Source organism: Oryza brachyantha, chromosome 2 (genome assembly GCF_000231095.2).
Source record: "Oryza brachyantha chromosome 2, ObraRS2, whole genome shotgun sequence".
Classification (NCBI taxonomy): Eukaryota; Viridiplantae; Streptophyta; class Magnoliopsida; order Poales; family Poaceae; genus Oryza; species Oryza brachyantha.
In genome coordinates, this window is record NC_023164.2 from 69,799 (window position 1) to 89,745 (window position 19,947).

Genomic DNA, 19,947 nt, shown 5'->3' on the forward strand with positions numbered 1-19,947 from the left:
CCAAAAATATAGCAGGGTTGATTTTCTTTAGAATGAGGAAAACAACTGCAAGTTTGAGAAACATTTGCTGTTGGGGTTCATGTTCACTACTTGTATCGTTATTATTTGATTGGAAGAATCGCACCTGTTTAGGCTAGGTAGCCTTTTTTTTTTTTGGGGGGGGGGGGGGGTTATGTTGGGTTGATCAAACGGTGAAAGTGCTACGAATGGGATCCACCACTTTTTTCCTTGCTTCTACCTTATTTGTTGATGTATTTTCTTTTAGCCTTGTTTTGGTCAGTTTTCTCTCCTAACATCTCTCCAATATTTTGTGGACTGCTAGATTTTTTACATGTATCCTTTTGATGAGAAGCATTATTTATTGACAAAATAAATCCGGTCAGTCTTGAAGCATTATTTGACAGGATACAGGCAACTTCCATTCGTGAAAGGGATGCATGCACGAATTCACGATTGTTTCCAGCGCATATATAATTAGCTAGCTGTACATTACTCGTTGTAATAGCCTGCATTAGTAATCAAGATTAATTGATTTGAATTGGTTTAGGGTGTACAAATGATAAAGTAAAATTATCTAAAAAATTGTTTTAAGGTGTACAAATAACAAAGATATAATTACCTCAAAGGAAAAAGTACAAATTACCCCTGAGTTATCGTGGTTGATCGAATTATCCTCCTAAACCTGAAAACCAGACATCGTTGGTCCTGAACTTTAACACCAGGCAAATTACCCCTCACCCAATTCAAAACGATTTTGTCCTACACGTAAATTACCCCTCATCTAATTCAAACCGATTTTGTCCCCCCTCACCCAATTCAAAACGGTTCTGTCCTACAAGTAGCCTTTCGGCTGCAGGCGGGCAGGGGTGGAGGCGGTGGACGGGCCACGACGGCGACGCGCGGAAGACGGCCACCGGATTGGGTCGGCCGCCAGCCCGCCACTGCTAGCTAGCTGAAGAGTCTCTGCCATGGACGAGCTGCTCTCCCCGTGCTCATCGTTCTCGCCGCGCCTAAATTATTCCCCAACAAAACCACAAACAAAAACACAAAGCATGGATAAGGGGCCCAAATATACGTGTGGCAACCAACACAACACCAGCTATGCCTGAGACACACAGCCTTATCTGCTTTGACTGCCTGCCTCAGGCTCATAACACTCAAGAGGCTCCATGCCACCTGGCGCTGCTAGCTGCACATCACGCACACAGAGAGAAAGATTGAGAGTGACAATGGACAATCAGACGACTCATGATCAGACGATATCAACTGCAGTCACGCTGCTGCGCATAACAAACGAGATTGGTTCGGTTCTTAACAGTACTCACCACTTCCATAACCCATTACCAGCTTAACCCATTCCCCCATTCTCACTCCCAAAATAATTACAACCATTGCAACCGAGCCACTTATTGAAGATGCACCAGCAATCTACCCTACTCAAACGCCCACTGGTTCTCCCTGCGGATCTCCTCCTCCTCCTCAGGGGTGAAGTCGTTCTTTATGTTGAAGGTCTTGCGAATCTCCTCTGGAGTCTTGCCCTTGATCATGTCAGCAACAGTCTGGCAAGTCAGATCCAGCAATCCCTTTATGTTGAGGTAGTTTGCGGCCTGCAAGAAACAGTGCAACACCATCAATTTCTATCTCTCTTTCTTTTTCCAAAGAAGCCCACCTTTGGGTTAAAACTAACAGGGCAGCACACATATTGGTCCAAAAGACCAAATCAGGATTGCACATATCAAATCATGTATACGGATAGGACATGTGAAGTCCTATTATCTTAGGTTAACAATCCAGGTGCATCACATTTACATACCCAACAGCTCTTTCCATCTACAAGGGCAACATATTTTCCTCTAATGATGGCTATATGTGCCAAAATACATTGAAACAGACTAATACAAGTAATTAAGAGGTTACAGGAAAGAGCAACAAATATGTCAAGGGCCTTCAGAGTTACATACCAAATGAGTTACAAACCAAACAATTTGTTGATTTGATTCCTTTTAAAGAGCATCAAATTTCCCTAATAACGATGGATGTATACGCCAAATCCATTGAAACAGATACAAGTTAATGGAAGGTCACAGGAGAGCAACTAAGAGCAAGTTTAATAGTAGAGCCAACTTACTAGCTATAAGCACACATTAGAGTCAACACATATAATAGATTGGCTATATGGTTGGTTCTAATTTTTATCTCCTTATCTCTTTCTCTCGCCCATGTATTTAATGCATTTTCCTTGGAGTATGTGTAGAGTTAGCTGTTACAGGAGAGCCAACCCCACTTCTTTTTCATTTCCTCCCTCCTCCACATCAGCTTATAGGCAGCTTAATAGTCTATCATTATACTTTCTCCTAATATGACAAGGGCCTTCAAAGCTATATATTCCTTTTAAAGAGGAACAAATGGTCCCAAAGACCATGGATAACCCAAAACCATAGACTATTCCTAATACTAGTAAATAAGAGGTAGTGCTGATTCAAGCTGCATTGCTAATGTGTATCATCTGGCATCATTAGGTAACCTTAGCCCACTAGTTAATGTTGATTCCTAAGAAAAACACTAAGCTGACGCAAGTAATGATCGAAGGATAACTGAACCAAATCATAACCTTAAATGACATGAATATATGGTATATCCACTTGTTTGTTAATGTTGGTATCGAGAAAGACACTAATCTGTCACAACTGACAGATAGATTAGATAAATAATGGTAGAAGGATAACTGAATCACGATTTAACCTTAAATGACAGGAAAATGAATATATGATATATCCACATGTTTAAAAGGTAGCAAAATTAACTCTAAAGACTGGCTAACACAATAAAAGCACGTCCCAACAATCAAATATACTGCAAAGTATGGTGCTGTAATAACAGCAACATATCGTGCATTAGTAAAACGTAGAATATATTTTTTAGAGGAAAAGAGAAGGGAGCATAGGACAGATTTGAACCACAAGACTAACACTAGCAACTGACATGGGCATGAATATAAGGGATGTAAAAAAATCAATACGGTATCCACTGTGACAGATGAATTATATTACTAAGAGAGAAGGGTAATAAAGCCAATCATTAGTCTCCCCAGTTAAAATTGAAAGTTGAACTTCACATAGATATGGACAGAGCGATAATGCGCACGATCTAATTACACAGACCACCACATGCGAAATCAAATCCATGTACTAAGGATAATCTAGTTAGTATAGCAAACCTTGGGGGCGGCGGGGAATGAGTAGATCTGGGCGCGTTCGAGGGGGCTGATAGATAAATAGATCTAAAAAAAAAAAGAAGGGAAGGGAAAGGGAGAGCGGAGGAGGAAGGTTAGGGAATAATTACCAGGATGAGGTCGAAGAGGGTGGCCTGATCGACCTTGACGAAATCGGCGTCCCAGTTCTTGAGGTCGTCGGCGGAGGTGGAGTTGGTGGCGGGGGCGGGGGCGTCGTCGGAGGTGGAGTTGGAGGCGTGGACGTGCTTGTTGCAGTACTCGATAACCTTGGAGAGGATCTTGGAGTTGACGTTGGGGAGGGGGATGCCGTTGTCGGCGCAGTCGTCCTCGATCATGTGGCGGATGGTCTGCGACTCCATGGCGACCGCCTCCTCCACCTCGAACTCCTCGCCGTCGGAGCTCTTCAGAGTTATCATCTTCTTCTCGCCCTCCGCAGCCATCGTGCTTCCTCTGCGTACGAACCCTAGCTCTCCTCCTCCAAAAGAAAGAAGAAAAAAGAAGCAACGCAACCCTAGGGACGAGACGACGGAGGCGGCGGCGACTATTCTATTTCTATTCTGTGGATATGGATCTGGATGCTGGGCCGGGCTGGGCCCTCAAACCTGACCTGACTGACCACACCACTTTTCGGACAAGTCTAATTTGTGCTCGCGTGCTACCAGGCCGTACTAGCGAACATCGTTTGGCCCATTATGAAGACGGGCCTGTTTGTTCTATATACTGTTCATGGGCCGGCCCATTTATGGTATATATATAGTCTTTTTTACTTTATGGGTATAAAGTTTGCATGTATAAATTTTTAGTTTATGAGTATAAAGTTTTTTACTTTATGGGTATAAAGTTTGCATGTATAAATTTTTTTTCTATATATATATAATATTTATATCCTTTTGTGTTTGTATGTATGTATATGGATATGTATGTGTATAAAGTTTGACAAAACAACTGCAAGTTTGAGAAACATTTGCTGTTGGGGTTCATGTTCACTACTTATATTGTTATCATATGATTGGAAGAATCGCACCTGTTGGGTTCTGTTGGGTTGATCAAACGGTGAAAGTGCTACGAATGGGATCCACCACTTTTTTCCTTGCTTCTTCCTTATTTGTTGATGTATTTTCTTTTAGCCTTGTTTTGGTCAGTTTTCTCTCCTAACATCTCTCCAATGTATTGTGGACTGCTAGATTTTTTACATGTATCCTTTTGATGAGAAGCATTATTTATTGACAAAATAAATCCGGTCAGTCTTGAAGCATTATTTGACAAGATACAGGCAATTCCCATTCGTGAAAGGGATGCATGCACGAATTCACGATTGTTTCCAGCGCACATATATTAGCTAGCTGTACATTACTCGTTGTAATAGCCTGCATTAGTAATCAAGATTAATTGACATGTTGAATTGGTTTATGGTGTATAAACAACAAAGATAAAATTATCTAAAAAATTGGTTTAAGGTGTACAAATAATAAAGATACAATTACCTAAAAAGTGCTTGCCAAACGATGGTCCGTGTAAAAGTTTGATAACAAAAATAAGGTTTTAACTAAAAATAATCACTAATTCCTAGTTCAAAGCAAAAGGTAGGTAATATAAAAAATACACGGTCCAAAGTATGACCTAATTATTTAAGAAAATACGATAAACTCAGAACAAAATGAAGTGCCCAACCAACATGTCATGTGTGTCAATGGGACACGCATATAGATGGCATTTATTAAGACTGTGGCAAGCAGATGCAACGCATACGAGAGCATCTCCAACAGTGTGTAGTACAAGAAACTTCCAAATAAAATAATTTGAATTTATAGTAAAAATAGATACCCCACGGATACTCAATCTTATTCCTAAAATGTCCATGCTTCCCATCCTATCCAAAAATGAATCAAATTTGGAGAACCAATCCGTATTCCCAATCACTCGTACTGCTAGAAAATTCACGCCCACTGTGCTTGAAAGTGTCCGTTGCACCGTTTTTTGGCCCTGTTGTATTTTCCTTTAGTACACGGGTCCAAGAGGATTAATAAAATTACACGTATGGCTAGACCATAATCTTGGTGCTCTATTTTTCCACAAAATAGAAAAGGATTAAACAGATTATGTGATCAATTCATACAGTAATACTAGGGTGAATCAGTGGTGGACGTTACTTGTGTGGAAGGGGAGAAGGAAGAGAATGATCCAATAACCCAGTCACACTGTGTTTATGTAGCCAACCTTCTAACTATTAGCGTCTAATTTTGAGGTCAACATTGGATTAAAGCGTAATTTGTAGACTCATATTTTAGGAGGGCCTAAATACAGATTTCTTTAAACTTAATTTTTAGCTCTATTATACTTTATACTCCGTACACGAAACGGATGACTGGATAGATGATGGCCGGCCGTGTACCGGACAGCCTCGTGCTACTAAACATGTTGCTACGTGGACCGGCTGGATCGGTGCTGCCTGCTACTGCCTCTGTCACATAATAATATTATTTTTTATTTCTATGTCTAATACTTTGACCATTTATCTTATTTGAAAAATTTATATAAATTAAAAAAATTAGTCACGCATAAAATACTATTCATATTTTATCGTCTAGTAACAGCATAAATATTAATCATAAAAAAAATTTAAATAAATTAAAAAGTCAAAATATTATATTAAAAACTGAAAAATGACTTATTTGAGCGAGGAGGTGGAGGTAGTACTAACACTGTATCGTGTGTACTACTCGCCATCAATTCAGCTGCCAGGGTGCAGGTTAGTACCCTGAACAGTGATCACTAAGTTATGCTGTGAACAGTATTGATTATTATCAGTCGCGAAACGCAGTAATGTCTGTGCAAGAGATGCCTTACTTTTTTTTTTTCCGTGTCCAGCCTTTCGTCATCTGTTTTATTTAAAAAAATTATAAAAAAATCAAAAAAGAAAATAGTAACACTTAAAATATTGTTTATGTTTTATCCTCTAATATAAAAAAATTTAATTGTAAAAAAATTTTAAATAAGACAAAGAGTCAAATATTGTATCAGAAACTAAAAAATAAACATATTTTTGGACGTTGCTGTTTGTTTGTTTAACTTTGACGCACCGACGTCGTACTCAAATATACACACGATTAAAATGAAGTACTATATATGAATCGATGAAAATATTACAGCTATCTGTTCAAGTACGAATGGGCGTTCTCTTCTCATGCATGCTGGCTTACTTATATATACATAACACAGTCACTCGTTACGCCATTACAGGGCGCTGCGTTCATATTATGATGCGTGTATTGATGGACCATTCCTAAAATTTGCCAGTGTCTCAAACTGCGATCATTCGTAGCTAGACTGTTTAGTAGAGATTAATTTTCTAAAAGAAATATCTTAATAAATAATGAAAGAATGAGTTGTATGTAAGGTTAGGATAGTATTTGAAGAAAAATAGATAAATAGTAATAATGGTAAAAGTCCTTATATATATTATGGGATAAAATCGAAATCATATAAGTCTGTATATGAGACGAATGGGCCGGTATGCCAATGGACTATTACCTCCATAGTGAGAATTGTGTATATTTTTTTAACAAAGTTAGTAATAAAGTATGCTTGAGTAATAATGGTAAAAGTCCTTATATGATTAAGGGATAAAATTGAAACCATATAAGTTCCTACATGGTAAAAGTCCTTATATATATTATGGGATAAAATTGAAACCATATAAGTTCCTACATGGTAAAAGTCCTTATATACATTATGGGATAAAATTGAAATCATATAAGTATGTATATGAAAGTACGAATGAGCCGGTATGCCAATGGACTATTACCTCCATAGCTAGAATTGTGTATATTTCTTTTAACAGAGTTAGTAATAAAGTATACTCGTGTCTTAATAGTAAAACTCAAACAAATACCTACCTAATAAATTATGGCAGCCCTAAAATTTGACAAAGCAAAACTGTAGCAGACAGCTAAGGGAGCCAAACAGGACAGGTCCAGTCTGTCGTAGTTCACCTTACGGCGTTATAATCCATTGGAGGTCGTTCGTATATACACATATGCATATAGCCCGGCTGTCAAACAGATACATGCAGTAATTGTAATAGCAAAAACAGCTAATTAGCGAATAGCGGTCAATCCATGCGCATCTGCTCCCGCTGGTCTCTGCTCCTTCCCAGCTATTATGCAATACCGAGTTAAGAGTCGTTCACTACTGCAATTCAAAAAAAAGAGAATTCTAGTTAATGGTTCCAATTTGTTCTGAATTTTTTAGCCTGTGACTGGAAATCCACTTTATCTCCTTTTTCATTTCAATAGAAAGAAAAGGAAAGTTTTATAGTGTTAGCAATGTGTGTTTTAAGATAGAATCCTTAAAAAGCACGAATAGATTTTTTTGAAAAAGATTGGAAAAAAGAAAAGTAAGTAGAATTAGATTCAAGATAAAAGAAAGTAAGTTTTAGTAAGAAAACGTGGATGAATACTTGCTCTTTTCTCGATTTTAGATCGTATTTTTTGGCGGCATGGCCAAGCGGTAAGGCAGGGGACGGCAAATCCTTTATCCCCAGTTCAAATCTGGGTGCCGCCTGATCAATAAAATACTTAGTCTTATAGTACTGATCCAACTCGACAAATTTGCACCCCACATAAGTTGGGGCATTTGTTTTAGCAGTAGTGGACCAAATCGCTACCAATAGGAAATTCAATTTACTACGAAAGGGTAGGTTTCAACGAGTCAGCTGTCTTTCTAATCGTTTTTTCTCAAACGTATAAAAGAACTTATACGCCAATATATTAGCAAACTATAGTTAAAAACACAAGACGCAATAGGCTAGACAAGACTAAAGCGAGCACCTAGGACAGAAATGTCGGCGAGACCCAACGAGCGTCTGGCTAAACAGGCAAGATAAGACAAGCTTTACGAGAAATGGGGACACACAATCACTCTATACTACACTTCCAAGAGGCTCCCATCTCCCTAATCATTTTGTTTCTATTTTTTACTTATAAACTAAATTTTAAATTTTAAATCTTAAATTTAGAGTTGATTTTAAGGTTTCTCACCTAAGTTTATTATCAAGATTGGTTTTTAATTCGCTAAGAATATATATATATATATGTAAGTTTTATTTATAAATATTTTTTTTAAAAGTACGTTGTTTGGTTTTTTACATAAAAACTCAAACAATCACTATGTGTTCTTCAGCAAACGAGATACCATGTTAGCCTCTTTCGCAAACGTGATCAGTCGATCATCTTGACCCACGAATAAGCAACTTGTGCAATAGTTTTTTCTTAACAAAACCCTTGCATACGATATATAGTTTATTTCAGTCTATTCAATCAGTATCTAAGCCGTGCTCAAGCTTCCTCGATCTCCTCCGTCACCAGTCCCTCCCTCGAGCTTAGGGTAGCTAAATCTAATCTAGTAGCGCGCGGCAAGTTCTGATCGATTGTTTACAGTCATCTTACATTATTTTTATGCGCGGGCGTTGTCCCTGATATATTGTAACCCTTTTTAATGATTTAACTTAGGGTTGTTAAAAGTTCCTATTAGCCTTCTGTGACACAGAGATCGAAGGTCGATCGGAAGTTCTGGTACGAGGTTAATTTAACTCTGCTGGAACTCCTGGTTGTTTCCCTCTAACTTTTCTTTTATGCACATGCCACGTCGAATATTTAGACATTAATTAGAAGTATTAAATATAGACTATTAATAAAACTCACCTCATACGTGGACTATTTCGTGATACGAATCAATTGAGACTAATTAGTCCATGATTAGCGAATGTGATGCTACAGTAAACATTTGCTAATCGTGGCTTGATTAGGCTTAAAAAATTTGTATAATGAAATAACATTTATTTATGCAATTAGTTTTGTTATTATTCTATATTTAATACTCCTAATTAACGTCCAGCGACAAGAGACTTTTAAAAAAAAGTCTCGCTCCACTAAAAATAACTATTCATTCGAAGTTCCAATCGCCGAGATCAAAAGTTCAGGTATGAAGTTTAACTCCGCTAGTAGCTTTAATTTTGGAGGCGTTTATCCCTCCTGATGACGATATCAACTATAATTATAGCTAACTATTCATTCCAAAGACTGGACATGTATATCTTGATATTAACTATATCATCATGGTTGTCTCACTATCATTGTATATATATATCGTATACCGTTGGAAGAATAATTAGTTACAATACAAGTATCCGTCTATTACTTAAATCCGTAGGTTCTTTATATATTTTATTTTCTGGTTTTTGCATGCATTCATGTGTTCTAAAAAATGCCCTAGCTTAACGAGGAGAATACTTACATGCTAGGAGCTAGCAGAGTATATATCTAATATCTGCAGCAGTAACAAGCATGCAGTACTCCTATAAAATGTTGTGAAAAACAGTCGACTCTCGTATAGCGGATACGGTCATCATTTTATGTTTAAAAATATTAAATTTTTTATTTAGCGATTAAGTATCTGATTTTACGTTTAATACCCCATATAATAGGAAAGTCCACTCCCAATAACTAACCTATCTAGACTCACTACATTTGATTTTGCTATGTTTGATATTTCTATCATTGGCAACTAATTATACTTATATTTATGTTTATGTTTACTATTATTTTATATTTTATTACGAGTTTTTTTATGATTTATAATAAAAAAATAAAATAAACATATTACTGTTTGGCGTGGCATCGTAGTTTTTCCACGTCGTGATCTTTTTTATGGTTGCTCAAATTAATAACGGTATAAATATATCTATTTTATATAATCTTAGATAATTAAATATCTTCAAAACAAACCGTAACATTAATGCGTACCTATATTAATAAAAACATTAAATTTCAGTACAATTTCAATTAATCATTTGTATTACTATGGCCGCACCCACTCCATCCAATACCCATGTAGCTCCTATTAGCACCGCGAGTAAATAAATGTAGTACGTGTACCAGTAGTGTCGACTACTGTAGTAGTCATACAGAAGGGTGAGGTGCAATTAAGGCTCCATGGAATTTATGGTCAATATTTATGTGGAGCGTGCAGATGTACTCCGTCCCTCGACAAACGAAGCTTTTTCTTTTTGATTCTTGTATTGAGTGTTCGACCACTTATCTTATTTGAAAAATTTTTAAGGAACTTTTTAAAAAATTAGTCACATATAAAATATTATTAATGGTTTATCATATAATAAAAATAAAAATGATTAATCATAAATTGTTTTTTATAAGATGAATAGTTAAATATTATATCTAAAAACTGAAAAGTTAATTTATTTTGAGATAAAGGAGTATACTAGATCACAGGCTGTAGCTCGCTCCCAATGGCATGCAGCTAGGTAGGTTGTAATGGCCTCAGGTCTGGGCTGGCATAGATTGGCCTCTCCTGTAGCTAGCCTAGCTGGAAGAAAGAAGGGAATATAATGCATGGATCTCTCGGTCGTCAATGCACATTGACATTGCCCTGTGGCTGTAAAAGTGTAGCATATATTAGCATTAGCAGGCATGCATGCACCCGGCCGGCCCACGGCCTGAGTCAGTCCGTCGCCGTTGAATACTGGCCGGCCGGACTAGCGATACGTACTGGCCGGCCTGGTTGGTGCGTGCCCACAGGCCCAGTACTAGCTTATTATCTCGCCTCTGCAAGTTACTACTGTACGTATTAATTAAATTATTGGTTAGTTTGGGGCCGGCGGTGGTCATCCAAGTACAGATCAGAGATAGGCGCAGCGCAGGCAAATCTCTCTCTCTCTCTCTCTCTCTCTCAGATGCATATCGATGATGATGAGAAGGAAAGAATTGAATGCCCCCCTGCCAATGTGGGAGAAGAGAAGGCAAAGGCATTTACTCGTCCATGTGCCATGTTTATGTGCAGTGCAGATTAATTTCTCTCAACCTACATCTGCTCTCTTGTCCAATCTGGGAGTAAGTAGCATATCTATCTATCTAGATATCTGTCACACGAACTCCTCGTCGTCTCACGTAGTATCTACTGTACTGTTTGAGTAGAGAGTACTTCGTTGCATGCGGTGGCCAGCCATGTAGCTGATATATATATATACGTTCATGCAAATCTCAATGTGTTGCGGCGCGGCGCGGCGGTGTTTACTGCACACCATGCATCTATATAGCTCTCTCTATGGAGTACTCCATACACACACACACAAGCTTTGTACTAGCTAGTTGCTAATATTACTAGTAAGTGCAGTTGATATTATTGTATATATAGCTCCTAGCTTCCAGTTCCCTCACTCGCAGTTGCAGGCAGGCACTTAGCTAGTTACTGGCCGTCGATCAGATCAGTTGCATATGCGTGCGGCAGCCACAATGCAGCGGCACACCGCCTTCTTCCTCGTCGTCGTCGTCGTCTTGTCGCCGGCGACGGCAACGGCAAAGGGGCCGGGGAGGAATAAGAAACCAGCTTCATCGCCGGCGCTGATCGTGTTCGGCGACTCCATCGTGGACCCAGGCAACAACAACGGCATCAACACCATCATCAAGGCCAACTTCCCTCCCTACGGCCATGACTTTCAGCAGAACCACAGCCCCACCGGGCGTTTCTGCAACGGACGCATTCCCACCGACTTCATCGGTCGGTGCATGATCTCTACCTAGCTACTTCTGTTTCCATTTCCACATTCATCTTCCCTACTGTAGCATGCATATATGCCCTGCTCTGCTTACTACATCATCTACTCTTCGATCTGCTACTTACTCCATATATTCATTCCTCCTGCATGCATCTAATATTCTCTAATAATTTGCCCATACCATACTACTACAGGTAGTAGTAGCTAGCTAGTACAGTAACTAATTAACGGCATACATATATACATACTATAAGCAAGTATAAGCTGGCATTGGCAAGCAGATGATGCAATGCGTTCGTGCGTGGACAATATATATATATATATTAGTGTATATATATACAGGCATATATATATATATATATATATATATATATATATATATATATATTAACTTGCTCATGCATTTCGATGGATCTCCTAGCGCTGTAGTATATAGGACTAGGAGTAATGAATGAATTAACTTGCAATATATACATGGATATACATTATAGTAGAATTTAATTTTGTGATGCATGCATGAATATATGCAGCCTCTCGGCTGGGGATCAAGGAGCTCCTGCCGGCGTACCTTTCGCCGGACCTGGAGACGCAGGACCTCCTCACCGGCGTGAGCTTCGCGTCGGGCGGCACCGGGTTCGACCCGCTGACGCCGCGGCTGGCGTCGGTCATCTCCATGCCCGAGCAGCTGGTGCTGTTGGAGCAGTACAAGGAGCGGGTGCGGGGCGCCGCCGGGGAGGCGAGGGTGGCAGAGATAATGAACAGGGGCATCTTCGCCATCTGCGCCGGCAGCGACGACGTGGCGAACACCTACTTCACGATGCGGGCGCGGCCGGGGTACGACCACGAGTCGTACGCGGCGCTGCTGGTGCACCACGCGGCGGCGTTCGTGGACGAGCTGGTGAAGGCCGGGGCCCGGAAGGTGGCGATGATCGGGATGCCGCCCATCGGGTGCGTGCCGTCGCAGAGGACGCTGTCGGGAGGGATGGAGCGGGGGTGCTCGGAGGGGCACAACGAGATCGCGGAGGCGTACAACAGCGGGATGAAGCGGAGGATGGAGGAGATGGCGAGGAGGCAGCCCGGGACGAAGCTGGTGTTCATGGACATCTACGGCTTCCTTCTTGACATGATGATGCGCCCCACGGCGTACGGCTTCACCCAGTCCACCATGGGCTGCTGCGGCACGGGCCTCCTCGAGGTCTCCGTCCTCTGCAATGGCGTCACCTCCTCCGTCTGCGACCGCGTCGGAGACTACCTCTTCTGGGACAGCTACCACCCCACCGAGAAGGCTTACAGCATCCTCACCGACTTCGTCTACGACAAGTACGTCAAGAAGCTCCTCCTCGACTAGAATACTCCACAAAAGGTGGTATTAGTCAAGTCGTTCGTAATCCAAAAGGTATTCGAGTAGCTAGTGTAGTACTACTAGTAGTTTATACTGTATGTACTGTACTGCTGATGATCTGTCTCGCGCTATCTTCTTCCCGGCCGATACATGCTCTCTGTTTTAACCTCATTGAATGTTGCTGCTCCTTCCTCGGGCCAATTTAATTAATTTAGGCCTTCTTCAGATTGCAATTTTTTTTAAAAAAACATTACATCAAATTTTGAAATACATTTGAAGTATTAAATGTATTAGTTATAAAACAAATTTCAGATTCCGCCTGAAAACCACAAGACGAATCTTAATTTTGAGTCTAATTAATCTATCATTAGCACATATTGGTTACTATAGCGCTTATGGCTAATTACATCTTAATTAGGTTTAAAGGATTCGTCTCACGATTTTCTCTGTAATTGTGTAATTAGTTTTAATGTTCATATATATATATAATATTTTATTGAGATGTCTAAAGATTCGACGCGATGTTTTTGGAAAAAGTTTTTGGATCGGATGCATGTTAATTGCTCTCACGGCAAGTTAATTGCTCTCAGCAAGCAGCTGGCTGCTAGGGGCCCTGTAAATTCTCTGTCCATAATTTGATTAATTGTATACGTTTCCCAAACAGTGTATATATGTTTTGATTTCGCTCGCAACAGTAATCTATGTATAGCAACATACATGTGGCTCGCATGTTTTAAGGCTCCAGGTGTGTATATATATTACAGTAATAACAGTAATATAGCACTCCAGTATGATAGTACTAATAATTAACAAGGAGCTGTATATACTCCAGCTAGCATAGCATACGATCGAGTAGTAGAGATCAAAAGTCTTGAATTCCCATGCACCTACTCCTTCAGTCCGTGGCCGTCCTCTAGAGCTTTGACGACGGCAGGCCTGCATGCATAAGTTGGCAATGAATTGAATGAAAGCTACTACTCAGTAAATTGGTGGAGGAGGAGGCAGGAAGCCAGAGGCAGGTCGTACTACTACCGGACAGCAAAGCACTAGAGGATGGAGCTAGGGATATATAGCAGATGAACTGACCGAGTTGTTTGGCATTAACAATGCTGGGGCAAGCAGCCGGCGGCGTCGCGTCCTCCTTCAGGAATGGCTCCACCATATTTGGATTCCCCCAAACCGGATACCCCTTGATCTTGCCCTGCACTCCATTCCAGTCCATCAGCTTAAAACTCACATCACACATGCATCACAAGCTCAGACTCTTGATTTCAGGCTGCCTAATTAAACACATGTATAGAGAATATATGCACTTACAAGGACGTTGAGAGCAGCAAGTGTTGCCATTCCTTCGCGTGTCCACTGGAGAATTAATATAACGAAGCAAATTAATTATATATATTAGCAGACGTAAATTTTGATTCGATCATATATAGGTAAGATCGAGATGGATGGCAGAAAGAAGAAGGTAATTAATTAAACCTTGGAAGCAGATGCAATGTGAGGTACGACAACGGCATTCTTCATGTCAGCCAGGCCTGGCTTCATGTAAGGCTCATCCTCAAAGACATCGAGGCCAACGCGGAACATGGGGTTGGCCTTGAGGTGCTCCACCAGAGCAACCTCATCGATCACCGGTCCTCGACTCGCATTCACAAGAACAGCTTCCTGTATATATTATATTTGTATTGTAAGCATTGCTGTGTATGCAGTACTATCAATCCAATTAAACTGAAGAAATTAACACAGGCAGCTAGCAGGCCCCCAAGGCACCTTCTTCATGATGGCCAGCCTTTCCGGGTTTATCAGATGGTAAGTGGTCTTGTCCAACACTGGATGCAGACTGATCTGCAACGTATACGTATGCAGACTGATTTGCATAAGTACTTGACATGTATATATATGTTGCCTTAAGTAGGAGAAAGAAAGAATTAATGAAATCAGAGAAGAGAATATGGATGGCTGACCACATCGGCCTCCCGGAGAACATCCTCCATGGTGGCGGCTCTCTTCCATGTCACTGGCTGCTCTCCGTTTGCTTTCAGGAACTGCCCGTAGGCTGCGTTGCATATGTGCAGAGTCATTAGTTCTCTTTATTTTTACTCCCATCAGATTTCAGTTAATTATACCTGTGACGAACTTCTCAAGGCGAGTGGACTGATACAGGTCGTAGTAGATGAGGTTCATCTTGAAGCCCTCGATCTGGTGCACACATAGGCGTAGCAAAACGGGAATTAATGATGAAATGAATATGTATAGCAGTAGATCGATCGATATGAATAGTACCATCATCCTGGCATAAGCAGAGCCAATGCGACCAGCTCCAATGACTCCCACAGTCTGGCCCTTGAGCAAGTTGCCCACGAACCTGCATCATGATCATATATAACCATATATATATCATCGATTGGATGTGTACGTAAAGTGAAGTAAGTGATCGATGAGGATGAGGTACAGGTGCGGGAGCCATCCGTCGTAGAGGCCAGCCCTCATGAACTGGTCGGCCTCCACGATTCTCCTCGCCGCCGCCACCGACAGCGCCGCGGCCAGCTCCGCTGTCGTCTCCGTCAGAACGCCCTGCACCATATGCATGCATGGTGGCCTTAATCTTCTAATAACTTAATAATTACTAGTCCAGTCCATCTAAGCTATTTATTTATTAATAAGAGAGGAAGAGAAGAAGATAGATAATACAGACAGGCGTGTTGCCGACGGCGATGGCGTTCCTGTTGGCGGCCTCGACGTCAACGTTGTTGTAGCCGACGGCCATGTTGCTGAAGGCTGTCCCGCCGGCGCGCTTCAGAGCCGAGAAGAGCACCTCACCCCACTCCTCCGTCAGCTGCAATAATGCAACGTGCAATTCAATAGATAATTCATTCATTCTACTATAGCTAACTAGAATCAATTCAATTCAGATTAAGGCCGGGTTGCCTGGCCGATGACACCGTCGCAGCGATCGCCGATGAGCGCCAGGATGTCGTCCACAGAGAGGATGGTCTTCTTCTCCGTGCAGATCTTCGTTTCATTTCATTTCAGTCAGCAGCAATTCAATTGAGACTGATCGAAGGAACAACACAATCAGATGATGTGCGTACCTCGAGGCGGCAGTCGTTGGCGGTGAGGAGGTTGATCCAGCGGGTGCCAGGCATGGACTTGGTGCTCACCACGCGGTACTTCCCACTCGGGTTCCATACCTCGATCGATATCGGCTTCGCCATTCTTAGCTTCGATCGACTACCAGCCTGTGAGCACAAGCACCGAGCTGTTACTGCACTGCACTGCACTGGCTAGTGTAGTGGCGTGGCTTGGCTTGGCTACTAGTCCAACTTTATCGGCTAACCTGAGGCGCCTAAATTATTCCCCAACAAAACCACAAACAAAAACACAGAGCATGGATAAGGGGCCCAAATATACGTGTGGCAACCAACACAACACCAGCTACCTTATCTGCTTTGACTGCCTGCCTCAGGCTCATAACACTCAAGAGGCTCCATGCCACTTGGCACTGCTAACTGCACATCACGCACACACAGAGAAAGATTGAGAGTGACAATGGACAATCAGACGACTCATAGATCAGACGATATCAACTGCAGTCACGCTGCTGCACATAACAAACGGGATTGGTTCGGTTCACCACTTCCATAACCCATTACCAGCTTAACCCATTCCCGCATTCTCACTCCCAAAATAATTACAACCATTGCAACCGAGCCACTTATAGAAGATGCACCAGCAATCTACCCTACTCAAACGCCCACTGGTTCTCCCTGCGGATCTCCTCCTCCTCCTCAGGGGTGAAGTCGTTCTTTATGTTGAAGGTCTTGCGAATCTCCTCTGGAGTTTTGCCCTTGATCATGTCAGCAACAGTCTGGCAAGTCAGATCCAGCAATCCCTTTATGTTGAGGTAGTTTGCAGCCTGCAAGAAACAGTGAAACGCCATCAATCTCTATCTCTCTCTTTCTTTTTACAAAGAAGAAGCCCACCTTTGGGTTAAAACTAACATAACAGGGCAGCACACATATTGGTCCAAAAGACCAAATCAGGATTGCACATATCAAATCATGTATACGGATAGGACATCATGGATTGCACATACCAAATCATGTATACGGATAGGACATGTGAATTCCTATTATCTTAGGTTAAAATCCAGGTGCATCACATTTACATACCCAACAGCTCTTTCCATCTACAAGGGCAACATATTTTCCTCTTATGATGGCTATATGTGCCAAACACATTGGGCTCAGACTAATATACCAAGTAAATAAGAGGTTGCCAAATGAGTTATAAACCAAACAGTTTGTTGAATCTTTTAAAGAGCATCAAATTTCCCTAATAACGATGGATGCACATAAAGGTGGCAACGGGGACCCATTACCCGATACCCGACGGGTACTTACCCTATTAGGGTGGCTAAATGGGTTAGATTTTGTACCCGCGGATACCTTAGGGAGAAATTTTTATACCCGATGGGTAATTGGGTTTGGGTATGAGTAGGTAGTATCCATACCCATCACCCAATGGGTACCCATTAAAAATAAATAAAAATAAATTATATCATTTACTCATAAAAATTCGGCCCAACATGCTGTTTTGCTGTGTAATAGTTAGGGTGGTTGAACAACTTTATTAATTTCTAATTATGTGGTAAACTATTAGCCAACTACTTTTGTGGTACTCATTGTTTATTGCTAAATTATAGCACAAGACTACAATTGATATTGATATTTATCTTGTATTGTTATTTTTATTGTATTGGGGGTAATAATTAGGTGTGGATGACCCGTGGGTAAAAAATACCCACATGGGTATGGGTACGAGAAAAAATTATACCCATGAATGTAAATGGGTAATCTAGTGGGTGAAATTTTATTTCGTGGAGGTGGGTATAAGGTCGTGGTATCCATTGGGTATCTACCCATTGCCACCTTTAGATGCACACACCAAATCCATTGAAACAGATATAAGCAAATAGAAGGTCGCAGGAGAGCTACTAAGAGCAAGTTTAATAGTAGAGCCAACTTACTAGCTATAAGCACACATTAGAGTCAACACATATAATAGATTGTAGATTGGCTATAAGGGTGGTTCTATTTTTATCAACTTATCTCTTTCTCTGCCCATGTATTTAATGCATTTTCCTTGGAGTATGTGTAGAGTTAACTGTTGCATGTCCCTCCCTCCACATCAGCTTATAGGCAGCTTATAGTCTATCATTATAATTTCTCTAATATGACAAGGGCCTTCAAAGCTATATTCCTTTTAAAGAGGAACAAATTGTCCCAAAAACCATGGATACCCCAAAACCATAGACTATTCCTAATACTAGCAAATAGGAGGTATTGCTGATTAAAGCTGCATAGCTAATGTGTATCATCTGGCATCATTAGGTAACCTTAGCCCACTAGTTAATGTTGATTCCTAAAAAAACACTAAGCTGTCGCAAGTAATGATAGAAGGATAACTGAACCAAATCATAACCTTAAATGACATAAATATATGGTATATCCACTTGTTTGTTAAAGTTGGTATCGAGAAAGACACTAAGCTGTCACAACTGACAGACAAAGTAGACAAATAATGGTAGAAGGATAACTGAATCACAATTTAACCTTAAATGACAGGAAAATGAATATATGATATATCCACATGTTTAAAAGGTAGCAAAATTAACTCTAAAGACTGGCTAACACAATAAAAGCACGTCCCAACAATCAAATATACTGCAAAGTATGGCGCTGTAATAACACAAACATATCGTGCATTAGTAAAACGTAGAATATATTTTTAAGAGGAAAAAAGAAGGGAGCATAGGACAGATTTGAACCACAAGACTAACACTAGCAACTGACATGGGCATGAATATAAGGGATGTAAAAAAATCAATACGGTATCCACTGTGACAGATGAATTATATTACTAAGAGAGAAGGGTAATAAAGCCAATCATTAGTCTCCCCAGTTAAAATTGAAAGTTGAACTTCACATAGATATGGACAGAGCGATAATGCGCACGATCTAATTACACGGACCACCACATGCGAAATCAAATCCATGTACTAAGGATAATCTAGTTAGTATAGCAAACCTTGGGGGCGGCGGGGAATGAGTAGATCTGGGCGCGTTCGAGGGGGCTGATAGATAAATAGATCTAAAAAAAAAAAGAAGGGAAGGGAAGGGGAGAGTGGAGGAGGAAGGTTAGGGAATAATTACCAGGATGAGGTCGAAGAGGGTGGCCTGATCGACCTTGACGAAATCGGCGTCCCAGTTCTTGAGGTCGTCGGCGGAGGTGGAGTTGGTGGCGGGGGCGGGGGCGTCGTCGGAGGTGGAGTTGGAGGCGTGGACGTGCTTGTTGCAGTACTCGATAACCTTGGAGAGGATCTTGGAGTTGACGTTGGGGAGGGGGATGCCGTTGTCGGCGCAGTCGTCCTCGATCATGTGGCGGATGGTCTGCGACTCCATGGCGACCGCCTCCTCCACCTCGAACTCCTCGCCGTCGGAGCTCTTCAGGGTTATCATCTTCTTCTTCTCGCCCTCCGCAGCCATCGTGCGTCCTCTGCGTACGAACCCTAGCTCTCCTTCTCCCAAAAGAAAGAAGAAAAAATAGAGGAGAAGAAGAAGGGGAAGGGAAACGCAACTCGGGGACGACGGAGGCAGCGGCGACTATTCTATTTTTATGCTATGGATGTGGATGCTGGGCCGGGCTGGGCCCTCAAACCTCACTTGACTGACCACACCACTTTTCTCCCTCTCTTTTTAACTTCCAAACTACCAACCAACATAATAATAAATCGTT

At 41.1% G+C, this 19,947-nt stretch overlaps 4 protein-coding genes and 1 non-coding gene across 5 annotated transcripts; 2 read left to right on the forward strand and 3 right to left on the reverse strand.

Moving 5' to 3' along the window:
• Positions 1-1,224: 1,224 nt before the first annotated feature.
• Positions 1,225-3,747, reverse strand: LOC102721233 (SKP1-like protein 1). Its single transcript, XM_006646690.3, has 2 exons — positions 3,343-3,747; positions 1,225-1,607 (listed from the first exon to the last, which is right to left on the reverse strand). Exons 1-2 carry the CDS (start codon positions 3,670-3,672, stop codon positions 1,434-1,436), a joined length of 504 nt encoding a protein of 167 aa, XP_006646753.1. The 5' UTR covers positions 3,673-3,747; the 3' UTR covers positions 1,225-1,433.
• Positions 3,748-7,724: 3,977 nt separating this feature from the next.
• On the forward strand, positions 7,725-7,795 carry TRNAC-GCA. Its single transcript has one exon. It is a non-coding gene; the product is annotated as a tRNA-Cys (tRNA).
• A 3,516-nt stretch (positions 7,796-11,311) lies between these two features.
• LOC102719179 (GDSL esterase/lipase EXL3-like) lies at positions 11,312-13,347 on the forward strand. Its single transcript, XM_006648136.3, has 2 exons — positions 11,312-11,806; positions 12,335-13,347. Exons 1-2 carry the CDS (start codon positions 11,524-11,526, stop codon positions 13,150-13,152), a joined length of 1,101 nt encoding a protein of 366 aa, XP_006648199.2. The 5' UTR covers positions 11,312-11,523; the 3' UTR covers positions 13,153-13,347.
• A 471-nt stretch (positions 13,348-13,818) lies between these two features.
• LOC102721512 (glycerate dehydrogenase) lies at positions 13,819-16,501 on the reverse strand. The gene is made up of 12 exons (XM_006646691.3): positions 16,242-16,501; positions 16,078-16,161; positions 15,845-15,985; positions 15,602-15,723; positions 15,433-15,514; positions 15,276-15,348; positions 15,114-15,205; positions 14,920-14,994; positions 14,629-14,814; positions 14,464-14,508; positions 14,233-14,347; positions 13,819-14,082 (listed from the first exon to the last, which is right to left on the reverse strand). Exons 1-12 carry the CDS (start codon positions 16,362-16,364, stop codon positions 14,060-14,062), a joined length of 1,161 nt encoding a protein of 386 aa, XP_006646754.1. The 5' UTR covers positions 16,365-16,501; the 3' UTR covers positions 13,819-14,059.
• Positions 16,502-16,686: 185 nt separating this feature from the next.
• LOC102721800 (SKP1-like protein 1) lies at positions 16,687-19,789 on the reverse strand. The gene is made up of 2 exons (XM_006646692.3): positions 19,365-19,789; positions 16,687-17,065 (listed from the first exon to the last, which is right to left on the reverse strand). The coding sequence occupies exons 1-2, from the start codon at positions 19,695-19,697 to the stop codon at positions 16,892-16,894; spliced, it is 507 nt and encodes a 168-aa protein (XP_006646755.2). The 5' UTR covers positions 19,698-19,789; the 3' UTR covers positions 16,687-16,891.
• Positions 19,790-19,947: the final 158 nt, after the last annotated feature.